The sequence below is a fragment of the Papaver somniferum genome, chromosome 1 (assembly GCF_003573695.1).
Source record: "Papaver somniferum cultivar HN1 chromosome 1, ASM357369v1, whole genome shotgun sequence".
NCBI lineage: Eukaryota > Viridiplantae > Streptophyta > Magnoliopsida > Ranunculales > Papaveraceae > Papaver > Papaver somniferum.
This window is the reverse complement of record NC_039358.1, coordinates 98809801-98827766: the sequence shown is the minus strand read 5'-3', so window position 1 is coordinate 98827766 and position 17966 is coordinate 98809801. Positions and strand designations below refer to the sequence as shown.

At 37.4% G+C, this 17966-nt stretch overlaps 1 protein-coding gene across 1 annotated transcript; it reads left to right on the top strand.

Annotated features, from left to right (window-relative positions):
- The first annotated feature begins 16323 nt into the window (after nucleotides 1-16323).
- Nucleotides 16324-16872, top strand: LOC113348037 (prothymosin alpha-A-like). Its single transcript, XM_026591731.1, has one exon. It carries the CDS (start codon nucleotides 16324-16326, stop codon nucleotides 16870-16872), a length of 549 nt encoding a protein of 182 aa, XP_026447516.1.
- Nucleotides 16873-17966: the final 1094 nt, after the last annotated feature.

Genomic DNA, 17966 nt, shown 5'->3' with positions numbered 1-17966 from the left:
CCACAATGTTTTTCCCAATTTTATATTATTTCCTTGCTGCGAAGGAAACACCATGAAACTGAGGAGTTTCCTCAAAACGAAGGATATTTGTTCAAATGAAAGGATTTTCATAAGATCAAGGAAAATAAAAAAAAATATGATAAAATATAAAACTGGCGTGGGATTGGCCACGTCACGGCCGGCCGGTCGATGAGCCTAATCCCTTGGCGCCTTGGTCAATATTTTAATTATTTATTATTTTCTTTCCAATTTTGCATAGATTCATCGTTTCGTCGTATTTTGAAATACTCGTTCGTGCGGTGATTGTTAGTGTATCATCATTGAGTACACTTGCACCTTTTGAGCCGGGGCTTACTCAGAGGTAGCTCAGATGCCCGTGCATTGAATATTTATTACTAACCCATGGAATTATGTTAGGAAGAACCATAGATTGAAGTAACGAAATACTGTGAAAATATTTGAATATTTTCGGAAATTCAGTGGATGAATCCAAGAATTTAGGAATAATTAACTTATGGCTCTATACTAGCAGAGCAAGCTGTCTAGGAGCATTAATTATTCTGACATGAGCTTGCTGGAGCTTCATATCCTTTATATAGCCAGGGAAACTCGTTGTTTGTATCCTAAAGACGTTATCGCTCTATACTAGCAGAGCAAGCTGTCTAGGATCCGTCAATCTCGTGATTCTATATAGAAATAATTACTGAAGTGTTCAGTATTCATGAGATATGTCGTTGTCCATCCGAGAGATTACATATCTGCATGTACTCTGAGAGAAAGTATTCTCAGTCAGAGGATTCGATGAGAAACCCGTGTCTCAATACTCACATTTGATTGCTGGATCAGGAGTTCGTATAATTATGGGTTTACGATTTTAGCCTTTGTCGAAAATCCACCATCTACAAAAACGGAGAAATTGGCTTTGCCAAGTCCGCAAACTCAGTCCGTGAACTGACGGAAGTTCTCTTACAGAGAATTTCTGCTGGGATTTTCCAAAAACTCGTTTTCGTGTTTAGTCCGCGAACTCAGTCCGCGAACCTAGTCCGCGAACTGGCAGAAGTCTCTTTGCCGAGGTTTTCTGCTGAGTTTGGAAAACTCTGCCGGTTGCCTTAAGTCCGCGAACTTGTTTGTGAGCTTAAGTGGTTATAATCTATAGATGTGCTCTGAACATGAAACTTAAATTACTAAGGAATGCTTTATGCAAACCGTGGCTATAAAGTTCATGAGCCTATTCATCGAATCGAATCATCTTTGTTTCAATTGTGTCTTGTGTAATTACATAAGATCTCATAGAAATTGAACAACTCTCTAACTAGTTCATTTGAGTCTATTGAACAACTCTCTAACTAGTTCATTTGAGTCAATTTAACTAGTTATGGTGAAGAAGAACTAGGTTAATATGAATTGCTCATATGGTTAACCTTTTGGGTTACTATGTTGAACCAACATACACGTATACGTTTGGGCACGGTTTTCACAAACCCAGTAAACGTCTACCCAAGTGTGTGTGACAAGCTAAGTTTTCGATCTAACGGTTGAGAAATATTAGCTTGAATCTAAATCAGGTTTTCAAATAACGGTGAATATGGATTGCTTCGTAACTAAGGAAAAATCCTGATTTCAAGGCTATATAAAGGAGACATATAGCATTGTGCAAAACTAATCCCCACACGTCTGTGTGATACTAGTGTGCTCGCTAGAGTCGATTCTCCTTTAACCTTTGGTTTTCTTCTCTAAAACCAGGTTAACGACTTAAAGACTTCATTGGGATTCTGAAGCCAGACCGATACTACTTTTATCGTAGTTGTGTGATCTGATCTTGCATCTTCTATCGTACGAGTACAATCTTTGATTGGCTTGAGATCGTGAGAGTTCTCCGATAGGCAAGATAAAGAAGTCACAAACATCTTCGTATCACTGTTTGTGATTCCTCGACAAACCGCTTGTGTAGTCAAGAAGGATTGTTGAGAGGTGATAGATTAATCTAGGCTGTTCTTCGGGAATATAAGACCGGATTATCAATTGGTTCATGTTCACCTTGATTTTATATCTTAAGACGGAACATAACTTATGTGGTTTTTATGTTGTTGTAGAAAGTGGTAGTAAAGTTGTCGTTCACTCAGACTTGTGGAGATTTGTTTTAGACTTAAATAAAAACTCAAGATAAAGTTGTTATCAAGATTATAAAAAGCACCGAGACTCAGGATTCCACCATTGACCAATTAAGTGATTTAATCTAATCAATATTCATGCAATTCTTTCCGTTTAAAGTGATTTTAATATATTGCCTTTAGTAGATTTTTGAAGTAACAATTGTATACATCAAGCATGAAACATCAAAAGTCTTAAACTAAGCATGCTCCATCAAAACGGATCATAACCATTCAATAAAAATCAATTTTCCAATATTAGTTCCATGCAAATAATCATAAAAGAAATTGCAAGAATTAATTAAAATAGAAATATACCACTTTTCATGGAACAATGGCTTCCTCCGTCGCCTTGGCTAAGGGGTTTAGATCTTCATGGTGAAAACACGCTCAAAATAATTATCCATAGCTCAAAAAGGTGTTTTATTGATGAAGAGGTATAAAGCAGTGTGTTTGTAACAGTTATAGTTGTTACAGAACCCACTGTTACAGAGAAATGTTGCAATAGGTGCTGTTACAGGAAACGATAGGAAATATATGTTGTTGAATAAAAGACTGCTCTGAAGGGTCTAATGTTCTTCGTGTTCTTCAGCAGCAGCAGCAGAACTCGACTTCCTGCAACTTTGATTTCTCGACTCTGTGGTGTTCTAAACTTTCCCCAAACTGTCCGACCTCCTTTCTTGAACTCCCAGCAACTTATATATAGCCAACAGAGCGATTTAATCTCCCCAAAACTCCTCGAAATCTCTTCTTTCCTTCCTTGGCAGTTACCGCAATAATGTCTTCCCAAAATTGTTTCACGCGTTTCTGAGCTTTCCAACTTATGTCAAACTCTTCCTTAGATAGATATGTATCTTTGGGAAGAGTTTCTTGCCTTTAGTCTTCCTGGAATTCCAAAAATAAGTCCAACAGCAAACCGTGTATAACTTTACTTCTATTTCTTTTTCCGCCTATTCTAGCCAATTTGGGTTCAAACAAAAGACTTCACCAGGCCTGTTTAGGCCTAGGGAGTAAACCCAATCAATTTCAGCCATTGAATCGCTCTGGAACTCGATCGAATCATCACCCAAAAATCATGCAGACGTGAACAAAATTTTCCCGCCAATTTTTTTAATTTGAATTTGGGAAGAAAGTGACCTCGCCCTTATCTGTGGCTGGTCTCCCTTTAGCAGATGCCTGGAAATGGGTCACCCCTTAGTAATTAGGTTACCCCTTATCCAAAGTGAGAGTGTGTATAGTAATTTTCTCCCACGAGCGCAAAAACCACGTTTTTAGCCAATTTCGCCGCAACAGCTTATTTCTCCAAAAATACCTACAGAGACATAAAAAGCCATAATAAATATAAAATCGAGCACTAATAATATATACAATTGAGATTATATAAGACACAAAAATGTGCCTATCAAATACCCCCAAACTTATTATTTTCTAGTCCTCGAGCAAATCTAAAATAGAAATTAAAATCCTAACTCACTGTCGCAGGCATCGTCGATTGCATTTAGCGTATGCAATAAGCCTTTAAACCCCTAGGTGGCCCTAGTGTCCGAGTTATAGTCTTGGGAGGGCTTACCAGAGGTATACCCACAAAACCATTATACTCCAGATCCTAGCTATCTACGCAGAACCTTGGAAAGCACTAAAGAATCTCCTTGGTTGGCATACTTATTAACTACAGGAGGAAGTATCCTGATGCGAAATTCCAATTGATGTACACGAGTTTGCACTCAAGCATACTAAAATTCATATAAAGTGACAGAGCTCTACTCAGATAGTCGCACTATGGACATCAATATCGGAGTCAAAACTAATCACATGGATAGATCAAGAAGATGGTAATAGAGAAAAACATAGATGGTTTTGATGTTTACTAAGTGAACGGCGTTTCCCATATCTGTCTAAAGGCCTCCGCTAAAATGAACCTATCCTAATGGATTGAGGTACTAGTCTGACTAATATCAACACACTGGCATATACAAGGGAACCAGTGGTCGATAACCTAACTCTAGGTCAACACAACTGACATATACAAGGGTACCAGTGGTTGACTTTATTGAATTTATTCCTTTTGGTCAAATGGTCTGGTCTCAATTTCTTTTCTTTTTTTTCATTTTTTTTTTTCAACTTTTTTTTTTTTTTTTTTTTAACTTTTTTTTAACTTTTTTTTTTAACTTTTTTTTTCATGGTATCTCAATCACTCTAATTCACCCTAGCATTGGTAACAACTTGAATCGTGAGCCCCACCAAATCACTTAGAAACATATTTAAAAAGAAAAATAAAAACTGAAGTGAAAAGGACTCAACGTGATATGGCGAAACTACCATGTTATTTCTAACACCTGAGCTCTGTGCTTTTATGAATAGACTCTTTAGATGTTTCCATATAATCAGATTGGTTCCTCAACTCCTACAACCAAAATGCTTCCATCCACTTAGATTGGTTAGTGCAATCCTTAATAGGCATAAATTTCTAGGCTCTGGAGTTTATTTATTGCAACTAAAAAGTTTCTCCCATACCGCCAAACTTAAATCTAACATTGTCCTCAATGTTATAAAGATAAAAATAAAAGCATGAACAAGGAGAAACTGTTACCATTGAAGCAAAAGAGTTAAGGGAAGATATTACCGTGTTGCATGAGATTGGGTTACCTCCCAAGAAGTGCTAAGTTTAACGTCTTCAGCCAGACATAAGAAAGGATTAATCATCTCGTATCATAAAGTAATAGTCGAAATATCTGTGGGTCATCAAAACCAAATAGAGCTATCACAAGTAAAAGGAGTCTGCAACATGCCAAGAAAATTAACAAATAAAGCGCACCCTTGTCTAGTTTCCTGTTTAAGACAACTACATCTAGATGTGGTTCAGGTTCAGGCTCTATGAAAGGGTCTAGATAAAATATTTTCATGCGCTAGAATTCCTCAAAGCTAAGGTCCGGTTCAGGTATTGAAGTCTGGAAAAACCTCAAGTAAAAACTTAGAAGCACATTATAATAACCTGAATAATTGTGGATCCTTAAAGTCAATCAGTTTTGACTCACACAGCTGACCACAATGAGAGTGGTGGTCTTCCTTAAACAAATGTGTCGACCCTAATCTCCTAAAGTAATTAGGTTTAGTCTCAAAACTTAATAATTGACACATATGAAACTTATACGTTCCCAAAATTGGTCGAAAAATATTTGGTGGGAAAACAAAGTCAATCTGGATATCATAGCCTGGGTAAACCACATCAACCAGAGGATGGGTTTCTAACAACTGAACTTCCTTATGGACATCACTAGGTTCAGGAAAACGTGTATGAAGATAATCTTGTAAAATTGTTGAGGAACATATGTCAAGTCCCAAGTGAGGGACCTTTCTAATAGTTAAAGCACATGGAGAATGATAATCACCAAACCATTAGAGTTTTCAGTGTCTCTAGAAAGACTAGTCACAACTTCCCTAATTTCAAGGTCATTAGATTCCTGAAAATGGTCAATTGATTCTTCTAAGTATGGTTCATCCTCATCATCTCTACGAGTTCACTTTCTTTGTCTAAGACTAATGTTTCTAAATCGCTAGACTCTAAAACAATATTCTCAGAAAAAACTCGTTCCTCTAAACCATTGTTAGCTTCGTAATCAAAAGGAAATACTACATAGTCTAAAACGGGGGTATCTCTAGTAAAATCCTCGTCCTTTTGAATAGGTGAATAATTATTAAAATTATTTGGATTTGAACTAGAAACATTATCATTATTAAGCTCAATTGGAGTAACAAATTCCTGATCATTATGCCTACTTATTTCAAATTCTTCATCAACACTATCCTCATCATAATCATCATTATAATAACATGAAAATGGTTGAACCTCATCTAAACAAGTAGTGTTACCAATTTTATCCTTGTCATCTTGATTATGTGAATAACTATCTTCATTTTCAAAGGTACTATTGGAAACACTATATTGGAAATTAAGAGCAGTTATGTTCTGGGCCTCTAACAAAATATTTTGAGTCGACTCACATGACTTCCTGATTGAATCTAGGAAAGAAAGTTCACTCGTTGCATTTCTTTCGTCCATAACTAAGTTATTCATTTCTGCTAACTTACGTGTCGACTCAGCTAACTTACGTGTTGACTCTAGTATAGAGGAATTTTGCTCGTATGACCGGTTAGCGTGTGGATAGTAATTGGGCTCACCATGGTATGGACCATAACCTTGAAAATGCTGATGTTCCCAACCATTATTCACACTATGGTCAAAGTAGTAACGTCCATTTTGAAACTCAGTCTGATATTCGTTGTATTGGCTATTGTAATACAAGTTCGACATTCTATTGCAGGGGTGTGAGTTGTCACACAAAATAAAACCCACTGACAGGGGATTCGTGGGTGGATAGAGTCTTACCTCCCGTACCAGACGGGCGATGAACCGTTGAAGTCGACTCAGGCCACCGACTCCGATGTCAGTGTACGAACCCGAGGGGCCGAGACAGTATCGTAACTGTCGTCCTTCACTGCAAACAGTTGATATTTAATTTTGGCCTTCCTTAGGGTTTAAAAATAATGTCCAAGAATGTCCAAAAAGTCCAAAAATAAAAATGTCCAAAAAGGGAAAGAAAAATTACAAAAATAACACCCTATTTACAGTTTCTAAAAATAAAAAAAAATAATTATATACAAAATCTTCTTCTTCACTCCTTTCGGATTCCTCTTTTCTTTCCTTCTTTGGCGATGCTTTCCTTTTATAACACTTTTTCATCCCTTGTAGCTTCGCTCTAAATCTGAAAAGAATCGAAAAATACCAAAACGAGTAAAAAAGAACAAAAAATAATAAAAATAAAAAGAAACCTAAAACAAATCTAAATACAAGTCCGCGTCGGCGGCGCCAAAAATTTAAGTGGTTTTTATGTTGTTGTAGAAAGTGGTAGTAAAGTTGTCGTTCAATCAGACTTGTGGAGATTTGTTTTAGACTTAAATAAAAACTCAAGATAAAGTTGTTATCAAGATTATAAAAAGCACCGAGACTCAGGATTCCACCATTGACCAATTAAATGATTTAATCTAATCAATATTCATGCAATTCTTTCCGTTTAAAGTGATTCTAATATATTGCCTTTAGTAGATTTTTGAAGTAACAATTGTATACATCAAGCATGAAACATCAAAAGTCTTAAACTAAGCATGCTCCATCAAAACGTATCACAACCATTCAATAAAAATCAATTTTCCAATATTAGTTCCATGCAAATAATCATAAAAGAAATTGAAAGAATTAATTAAAATAGAAATATACCACTTTTCATGGAACAATGGCTTCCTCCGTCGCCTCGGCTAAGGGGTTTAGCTCTTCATGGTGAAAACACGCTCAAAATAATTATCCATAGCTCAAAAAGGTGTTTTATTGATGAAGAGGTATAAAGCTATGTGTTTGTAACAGTTATAATTTTTACAGAACCCACTGTTACAGAGAACTGTTGCAATAGGTGCTGTTACAGGAAACGATAGGAAATATATGTTGTTGAATAAAAGACTGCTCTGAAGGGTCTAATGTTCTTCGTGTTCTTCAGCAGCAGCAGCAGAACTCGACTTCCTGCAACTTTGATTTCTCGACTCTGTGGTGTTCTAAACTTTCCCCAAACTGTTCGACCTCCTTCCTTGAACTCCCAGCAACTTATATATAGCCAACAGAGCGATTTAATCTCCCCAAAACTCCTCGAAATCTCTTCTTTCCTTCCTTGGCAGTTACGGCAATAATCTCTTCCCAAAATTATTTCACGCGTTTCTGAGCTTTCCAACTTATCTCAAACTCTTTCTTAGATAGATATGTATCTTTGGGAAGAGTTTCTTGCCTTTAGTCTTCCTGGAATTCCAAAAATAAGTCCAACAGCAAACCGTGTATAACTTGACTTCTATTTCTTTTTCCGCCTATTCTAGCCAATTTGGGTTCAAACAAAAGACTTCACCAGGCCTGTTTAGGCCTAGGGAGTAAACCCAATCAATTTCAGCCATTGAATCGCTCTGGAACTCGATCGAATCATCACCCAAAAATCATGCAGACGTGAACAAAATTTTCCCGCCAATTTTTTTAATTTGAATTTGGGAAGAAAGTGACCTCCCCCTTATCTGTGGCTGGTCTCCCTTTAGCAGATGCCTGGAAATGGGTCACCCCTTAGTAATTAGGTTACCCCTTATCCAAAGTGAGAGTCCGTATAATAATTTTCTCCCACGAGCGCAAAAACCACGTTTTTAGCCAATTTCGCTGCAAAAGCTTATTTCTCCAAAAATACCTACAGGGACATAAAAAGCCATAATAAATATAAAATCGAGCACTAATAATATATACAATTGAGATTATATAAGACACAAAAATGTGCCTATCAATAACCTAGGGTTTTTTTGTGGGAGACAGATTTATCCTTTGATAGACTTTTCTGTATGAGACAGATTTGTTTATCATCAAGTCTGCGATTTTGGGTTGCAGCAACTCTTAGTTGTGGGTGAGATCAACTAAGGGATCAAGTGCGCAGTGTCCTGCTGGGATCAGAGGCGTAGGAGTACAAATGTCCATGGATCGGTGGGAGACTGATTGGGGTTCAACTATAGTCCAGACCGAAGTTAGCTTGTAGTAGGCTAGTGTCTGTAGCGGCTTAATACAGTGTGTATTCAATCTGGACTAGGTCCCGGGGTTATTCTGCATTTACGGTTTTCTCGTTAACAAAACTTCTGGTGTCTGTGTTATTTCTTTTCCACATTATATTTTTTATACAATTGAAATAATACAGGTTGTGCGTTAAAGATCATCAATTGGAAATCCAACCTTTGGTTGTTGATTGATATTGATTGATCCTTGGACATTGGTCTTTGGTACCGTCCAAGTTATCTCTCTTTGATAAAGACTCGCAGATTTCCATTTGCTTGAGTAAAGATCAAATCGATAGATTGAGATATAAACTCTTTGATATATCTTTTTATTGATTGAGTCTAACTGTCTAGTTGATTCTCATAAAAAGTATATTGGAGTTTGTCCATACAGATTGCTAAGCGAAATATTGGGTGGTGTTGTTAGACCCCCGCTTTTTCAATTGGTATCAGAGCAGGCAAACATGTTAAAGACCTTATAAGTCTGTGTTTGTAGCGATCTGATTATGGACGAGTCTATCTCTAATAACGTACCAGTTCAGAAATTACCAGATGATTCTAAAAGCTTGGATTCACCTGAGAGAACTGTCACATCTAAGTCAATATCCAAACATTCTCTTGATGTAAAAACTATTGATTGGGAAACTCTCCTAGAAGAACAATTGGATGAACTTTCTGATGAAGGTGATTCAGATATTAATAGAGATGTTGATGAGGAAGTCTCAGAGTATGCTAAGTTTTTGGATTCGTGGAATATGAAGAAGATCACAACTTCTCATGTCACACCTCTTCTGACTCCTCTCTGTCGAGAAAACAAGAAATTGAGAAGATGTTACGCAGGTGTTTATTTTTTGAATCGTTCTACCGAATCGATCCTCAAGGATTCTGAGGAAAACCTACGTATGAAGTCACTTGAAGGTGATAATCTTTATCAAAAGTACTTTTTGTTGGAAGAGAAACTTGCAGAATCTGAAGCAAGGTTTAACTCCCAGAAAACAAGTTTAGACGACAGAGAAAGCGCTTATCTCACTCGAGAAAAACTCTTTGAGGCTAATTTAGCTGCTGCTCTTGATAAAATCAAGATGTTGGAAGATGACTTGAAAAAGTTCAATACTAGTTCAAGCAAATTAACCACTATGCTAGGAGCAAGTAAAAATCATCGTGATACACGAGGATTGGGCTATAAGGGAATAGATGCTCCAAGTACTAGCAAAGAGGTAAAATTTGTCAAGGCTAGTGATTCTTCTCAACAAAAGGTTTCCAATGATGGCAAAAGTGAAATACCTTCTTCGGCAGTTAAGGTTCAAAAGAGAAAAGTTTATCAACCTCCAAAGTTAGCACACAAGGATCGAGGTAAGAACATTCCTTATGTTTGCCACTATTGCGGAAATAAAGGTCACCTGGAAAGGAGATGTTGTTTCCGTATAAGGAATGAGAAACTTCATGATGTTCTTGTTTGGGCATCACAAGAATTTTTGAAACCAAGATCATACGTTAAGACTGATCCTCTTAACATTACAGGTTGTAATTGTCCAACCTTTAGGAAAAGGAATCAGTGCTATGATAGATCTAGATTTGCCTATAAACGTCGTACGAATCTTTTTCATAATCGTAATGGTTATCAAAAGGATAACTTCGTAAATACGAAGACAAGATCTGATGCTCCCAATTGGAGAAAGACTAACTTGCAAAAGAATAGTCAATTCAATTCTCTTCCAAGAATTCTAGAAGAGAGTGACGGGAAGAAGGTTCCGACTGTTTCTAAACGCACTCATAAGTGGATACCGAAGAAAGACAATGATGTTTTGAGTGTGAAAAGAAATGATCTTCAAGAAAACTCCATGACTATGGAAAAGGCCGTATCCATGATGTTGGAACTTAACAAGTTTTTTGGAAAAATTGAATTGGATGTGAAAGGTTCTAAAAGTGATCTCTTTCATGATAATCCAAAGGTCACTTGTGGTGAGCAAGACTTTGTTCACCCCAACGCAATTTGATTGTGTTGGAAGTGCATCCTCACCAAGGAATGCCCTGCTTTGTATACGGTGAGGGAAGCACAAGAATTGGGGCACACAGATTATGTTCGGTAAGGCGGTAGAATTCGATTGGATTCATCTAAAAAAGGTATGTCTATAAACTTGAGCAAGATTTGTACTTTTATTTGCTTAGAATACTTATAATAATCTTGCTTATCGTTCATTTCTACCTAACTTGATCTGTGTTTAAGGTTCTTAAATGTTTAGGTTTGAAAATAATAGTTCGGGATGTTTGGACTACATGGTACACATACCAAGTATGCATAACACATTCAAAATCAAAATCCAGGGGTTTAAGTTCGCAAACCCGTATGCATACTTGACGTCGATATTCGGTAAACTTGTTTTGGCCGTAACTTCTTCGTCCGAACTCGGATTTACCTCATTCTTTTTGCATTTCTTATTGAATTCCCTTCAAAATGGAGATGAGAATTGTTGAATTTGGATGAGTTAATATTGGTTTGTCCTGTCTCTTGTTTTAGTGTTTGCTCCGTTTCGTTGCACTTGTTCTATTCTCTTGGACTTGGGCACTGGGATTCTTGGAGAAATCCTATTCTAAGCTATTTTGTGGCTGTTACAAGAGTGATGTTGGTGAATCACAAAGAAGGAAGTTCGAGAATGGGTAGTAGTTCACATTGCTATATTCTTGAGTGTTCACAATCATCTCATGTGAACTATGGTGCATAGTCGTCAATGACTTTGTATGTTCTTCTTTGTTAAGGAAATCTTTTTATACGCTTTTGGTAACCACTCTTGGTATAAATCCGTGCGAAAAAGATTGATTCTACCTTCTAAGGGCAAAGATTGTTATTGCAGTATTAATCTTTATGATTTTGTGATATTGCAATTGTTTATGGGATATGTATTGTTTGCATCCGTGAACTTGAAGGTCCCATATGTTGTCAAAAGTAAAGTCGTTCATAAATTGGTATTCGTATTGATGAAAGGACGAATGGACTTTTGACAAATACAATAGTTATGCCTATGCAGTCATTTATTTGATGGAAAATAAGATGAAATCTTTTGTTTGACAAGGATAAAGTCTATTATGTCGTTATGCAAATAGTGATGGAAAATAGAATAGATCCTTGTATGTTATCCACGGTATTGATCTTCATTGATCCATTTTGTTATGTTTTACCGTGAAGGCTCCATTGTGTATCTTATGTTGAGCACCTTACAACTATGTCGATTAATATCGGCCTTGTTGGTTGTTCCATGAGATGCTATATGTTGAGAATTCTTGAACTAAATTAATCATCTTGATTGGTTATTTAGTTATTTGCTTCGAAAGTCTTCTTTTGCCGAGCAAATTATTTTGACAATTAAATTGATTGCTTCGGTGATTAGTTTGGTTGTGTATTCCAATTAGATTAATTATGAGTTCTCTTGTAATTAGTTTAGTTGAGTTTTCATATATTCCACAAGTTCTTGTGTTGAGTATATGAACGACTATACTAACTATGTTCTATTGGTTGACGTAGTCGTATATTCCGTAAGGTTTTCCTTATGTTGAGTATGTGAACGATTAAGTTAGTCATCTCTGTATGATTACCTTAGTCGTAGCTCCGTAAGTTTACTTATATTGAGCACAATAAATTAAATTGATCACTTTTGTGGTTTGATTTAGTTGCGTATTCCTATTAAATTAATCATGGGTTTACTTGTGCTTAATTTGATTGAGTTTTAGATATAGAAAATCATTTTCCTATGGTTTTTGGTGTCCAATTAAAAATCCTTCTTTTCTTTCGAAATTAAGGTCGCTCTTGTTGTTCTTTCGGGAATGACATCAAATGGGAGAGAGTTATTTTGAACTTGTGCTTAATGGTAATATCTTGCGGGGTGTGCAGCATTGGAATTTTATAGGGGTTATCCTGTATGTTAAAAATCCTTGATGAATGCATTTAGCTTCGGCTTTATGATTGCATCTAAATTAAGTTGGTATGTATTTTTTCTTTTAGTCTATGAAATGTCTCTTGTAGAAATTTTATTATGATCCCGTTCTTTTACCTTTGCCAATTTTATTGACAAAAAGGGGGAGAAATAATGTAGTTCACACTACAAATACATATGGTTTTCCGATCATTGTGTAAGGGGGAGTGGTTTCCATGATCGAGATAGAGTATTGACTAAGGGGGAGTGATACATATCACCGTAGTATTATTGCTAAAGTCGTGATGCAATTGGACTTTGATGTTACATAATAATACTATGTCGCTGTATAATGATGATCGAGAATCTCGATTTCTCTCATTGTTATAGCTACGGATCTTCAACAACGGTGGTGCTAAACTTACAACCTTTGGGATCATTGGAGTACTTGGAAGGACGAAGATTTCAAGGAACGTTGAAGATTAGACTATGGAATAGGAGCCACTAAAGTTTATCTTTTTTGTATTCCATATGTATTAATAGTTTTGTCACTAAAATTGGCAAAGGGGGAGATTGTTAGAGCATAGCTCGGTCGACCTCGCATGCGTTGCTATATCAAGCATGTTTGTCAATGTTAGTGGTCAAAACTATGAGTCTTAGTTTCTAGTCTATTATAGCTAAGTCTCGGACTAGGATAGAAAAGTGTAGTTGAGCTCAAGGACTTCATGTCGATTCATCATACAACGACGAAGATCTACTCAAGGAACCGTGGAACTTCATCAACAAAAAGGTATGTGGAGACTTGAACTTATCTATCACTCAAAAGTCTATCTATTCTATATCCTACTTCTTATGAGACAAAAAGTCATATGCTATATAGACTGGATCATACACATTTGACATTTCGAGCTGAGTATTCACTACTTATCTTTTTCTCGAAATTGTGTGTTGGTAAAGCGTTTCGCTTTGATCAAGTTTATCTTCACCTAGTGACGAAAGTCATGAAAAGTTTCAATTACTTTGAGAATTGCTCTGACGTGAAACGGTATGTGAATAACGGCTATATAACGTCCTCTGAGAATGTCTCAATGATTGGAATGAGAGTTTATATTACATAACCATGTATTCCTTAATCCGAAGTTTTCGAACTTTGTTGATTGAGAGAAACCGGAGGAATTGGCTTTGCCAAATTTGCGAAACCAGTCCGCGAACTAATGGAAGTTCTCTTATCGAGAATTTCTGCTGGGATTTTCCAAAAACTCGTTTGCGTGTTTAGTCTGCGAACCGGCGGAAGTCTCTTTGCTGAGACTTTCTGCTGAGTTTGGAAAACTCTGCCGGTTGCCTAAAGTCCGCGAACTTGTTTGTGAGCTTAAGTGGTTATGATCTAAAGATGTGCTATGAACATGAAACTTAAATTACTAAGGAATGCTTTATGCAAACCGTGGTTATAAAGTTCATTAGCCGATTCATCGAATCGATACATCTTTGTTTCAATTGTCTCTTGTGTAGTTACATAAGATCTCATAGCAATTGAACAACTCTCTAACTAGTTCATTTGAGTCAATTGAACTAGTTATGGTGAAGAAGAACTAGGTTAATATGAATTTCTCATATGGTTAACCTTTTGGGTTACTATGTTGAACCAACATACACGTGCGCTTTTGGGCACGGTTTTCACAAACCCAGTAAACGTCTACCCAAATGTGTGTGACAAGCTAAGTTTTCGATCTAACGGTTGAGAAATATTAGCTTGAATCTAAATCAGGTTTTCATCTAACGGTGAATATGGATTGCTTTGTAACTAAGGAAAAACCCTGATTTGAAGGCTATATGAAGGAGACATATAGCATTGTGAAAAACTAATCCCTACACGTATGTGTGATACTAGTGCGCTCACTAGAGTCAATTCTCCTTTAATCTTTGCACTCTCTCCATATAATCAGGGAACGGTGAGTGTCACCGACGTCCTGAAGGCGTCCGCCGCCCAACTATTCTTCTATGTGGAGGTGGGTCTCTCTCCTGCAGTCAGGGAACAGTGAGTATCACCGACGTCCTGAAGGCGTTTAAATTCTCAATCTAAGGAGAACCGCCCAAATACGTTATTCTGTATAGAGGGCACGACGAAATGCCAGGGATCGAACGCTCAGCTAGTGGAGGATTTTCGAAAACATATTCGTCATGGCTTCGTAAAATATGAATCGTTGCATGCTTGAAAGTCGTGTCAAAAACATGCCTCATGATTTTGACAGTTTTGCCCTTTGTTGAAAATCCACCATACGCATTAAGTCCCCTGCTTAGTGAGGAACAATCATGTTCCGCAGTATGTATTAAATGGTGATTTTCAGTCGACGAGATCAGTGGTTGAACTCAGTCTACAAAGGTATTTTCAGAATCCTCGATTTACCCCAATGGTGTCATGTACGAGCAAATGCACAGATGAGGATCCTGATAGTGAGGTGGAGTGTCATCTGAGCATGGAGATGAGGCATTGCTGATTTGGGCGTTTGGAAATTTAGTTATGGTCGGTTTAGGATTTGTAGTCCCGAGCCCAAAAAAGGAAACCCATGTTTTATTAGGTTTTGGAAATAAATTTGATATAAAAGGGAAGAAGCCCTAAAAAAAAAATTATTGACCGACCAACACTCCCTTTCTTCATCACCCTCACAAGTTCAGCAGCAGCAGGAAAAGTTCACGTCAGCTCCGCCGACGTCCGACCACCGTCCGACAGAAATCCGGCCGGCACCGGCAGGTAAGTCCGTGCGATATTTTTTTTGCTGTAGGTTTTATGATTGATGAGTTGTTCACAAAACCAAGATCCCATGGTTGCATGCATGCGTAGGATTTATGAAGGATTTTTAGAAAAGTATGTATATATGCCCGTTTGTTCGTTAGTTGAAGGAACGAGCAAAAAAAAATCGCTAATACGGAAGAGATTCATAAAATTTTGAATAGACATGGTCTAGTTGCAGTAGTAAAAGTTTTGTTTACTAGGTTTCATGAAAAGCCAAGTTTGTTTTTGAAAGTATGAACCTTGCAAATGCTTTTGAGAACGTAGGTTTGTTCGTAAAGTAATAAATAATAATCCTTCGAGTTGGAGGAATTTTTGAAAAGGCCTGGAGTTCATGATAAAAATTTGTTTGAGAACTCTCGAAATTTTATTTGGACTTCACAAAAATAAGAAAGACCCTCGTTTCAAAGGTGAATGCTCGATTGGGCAAAAAGTTTTTTTTTTATTCCCGTGAGTTTATTAACTCACGGAAAAAATATTTTTTTTGTTTAAGTGTGTGACTTATTCATGCTTATTAGATAAAAATTGAGTTTTGAAAACACACAATTTATGACATGGTGAATTCACAATATATGTGTGAATTCAGTGATTTTATAGCGTATGTACACGTAAAAATCAGCGAGTGCTCACATAGAGGGTTATGTGAATTACTCATAGTTTCTCGAAAAGTCAGTGTTGACTCTTGAATAATATGTTTCATGCTCAATTTCGCAGGTTTGAAAGAACGAGCAAGTTTTGGGGTTTTACGCTGATATCACTAAGTTCGTGAAATCGTAAATAGGTAAGAATTGAGGATTACTATTTTATAGATGCAAATGCGAGCATATTTGTGACTCCATATTCCTGGTTTCAGAAAATGGTGACCTCCAGCATTAGCGATTATTCTTCCAGCTCTTCTGAAGAGGATTCCAAATATTCCGCGGTCAAAGCTCGAGCCAAGACAAATCATGCTGAAGGAATGAATCATAATGCACCTGACCGGAGGGTCACTTATGATGCTTTCATGAAGAGAAAAGCTGAGGATGACGATTTGGATAATCGTCGACGGAGAAGAGCCCGGATCCAGCATCGGATATCAGCAGCTGATGAGAGGCTTCAATCCCTTGCTGAGGGTGTAGCTTCAGACTCGGATGCTTCAGAGGAAGAACCCGTGTGGGTGCCACTGGAGCGTGAAATCAAGCCAGACCGGCGTACTGGAGAAATTGAGAAGCTGGTTCAAGCTGACCTTGAGGTTGAGCGCGACGAGGAAGATTACTGGGACGACTATGAACTTGACATTCATCCAGACTTCGTCAACAACCCTGACAATGATTCTGATGAAGAATTCGAAGAGAATTCAGCGAAAGACGACGATGATGAGTCTGATAAATCTGATAAATCTGATGACTCCGACGAGTCTGATTGATCTTGCTCATGAATTTTTCTGAGATTATTTCTTTTCCGTTGAAGTAGATACTTTATGATTATTTGAGTAATTTGGCTATAGAGATGCTGCATTAGAAATTATTTTTTGAACAATAATCCTTTATCGTTTCTTTCGAAAAATTTCTTCACGCTTTAGTTGAGCGAGATGACCCAAACTCCATGGAGGCAATGACGATCCACGAAATATGATCATATGAGCTGACTAGGGAGACACGTTACACGCTAGGTCATCAATCCATAGTCGCAATGTTGACTATATCTGAACTGTCAGTCCCCAGTATTGCGGCGCTTCTCTCATATCTCCGTGCATCTGATTCGAGATTTAGGGGTTCAGTAGAAACCGCAACCGACTTATTTTCTGTTATGGGATAAGTATCTATATCTTGACTTTCAACACTTAGGGTTTGATATTTATTCAACACAACTTCTCATGTTGCGCACTATCATAAGAAATTTTGATCATAATCATACCTCTTTATCAACATGTGTGGTAGTAGCGCTTCTTCTCGAAATGGATCTTCGACAAAGTATGAGCCTGGAATACCCATTTCGGTGAGTATAGCATGTTTTCCACCATTTTTCATGTAATCATAAATCAATCCTGATCAAAGAAAGTGATCCACTGCAGGGTAACGAGGGAAATGAATCTCGACCTAAACGGACTGTCAGGGCTCCTGCACGTTATAGGTCTGCTCATGAAGCTGGGACTGGGACGTATGTAAGTCTTAGACTGAAGATCTCTCTTTGACCGAGCATTTTCCATGTCTTCTGAATGTTTCATCGTTGCAGGTTGACGTTCAGGTTGTGGTCGATGCTAGAAAACGGAGGAATGGGAAATCAGTGGTCGTGGTCGACGATAGCAGCAACCATGTTGATGAAGACTCTAATGATTCCGTGGAGGCTAGGGCTGGGGCTCACGAGTATCCAACAGCTGGACTCCCCTTTGAAGTTCCCATGACTAATACTTCTCCAAATAATAGCGTGGTTGGTGGATTCGTCATTCCAAAAATGTCATGTACCTTTGTATACCAAAATCTGGAGACGGTATGGGCACATTGCTACGACGGAAATATG

Bases quoted from the DNA above. Each gene is read 5' to 3' on its own strand.
- LOC113348037 (XM_026591731.1), top strand. From the start codon at position 16,324: ATGGTGACCTCCAGCATTAGCGATTATTCTTCCAGCTCTTCTGAAGAG.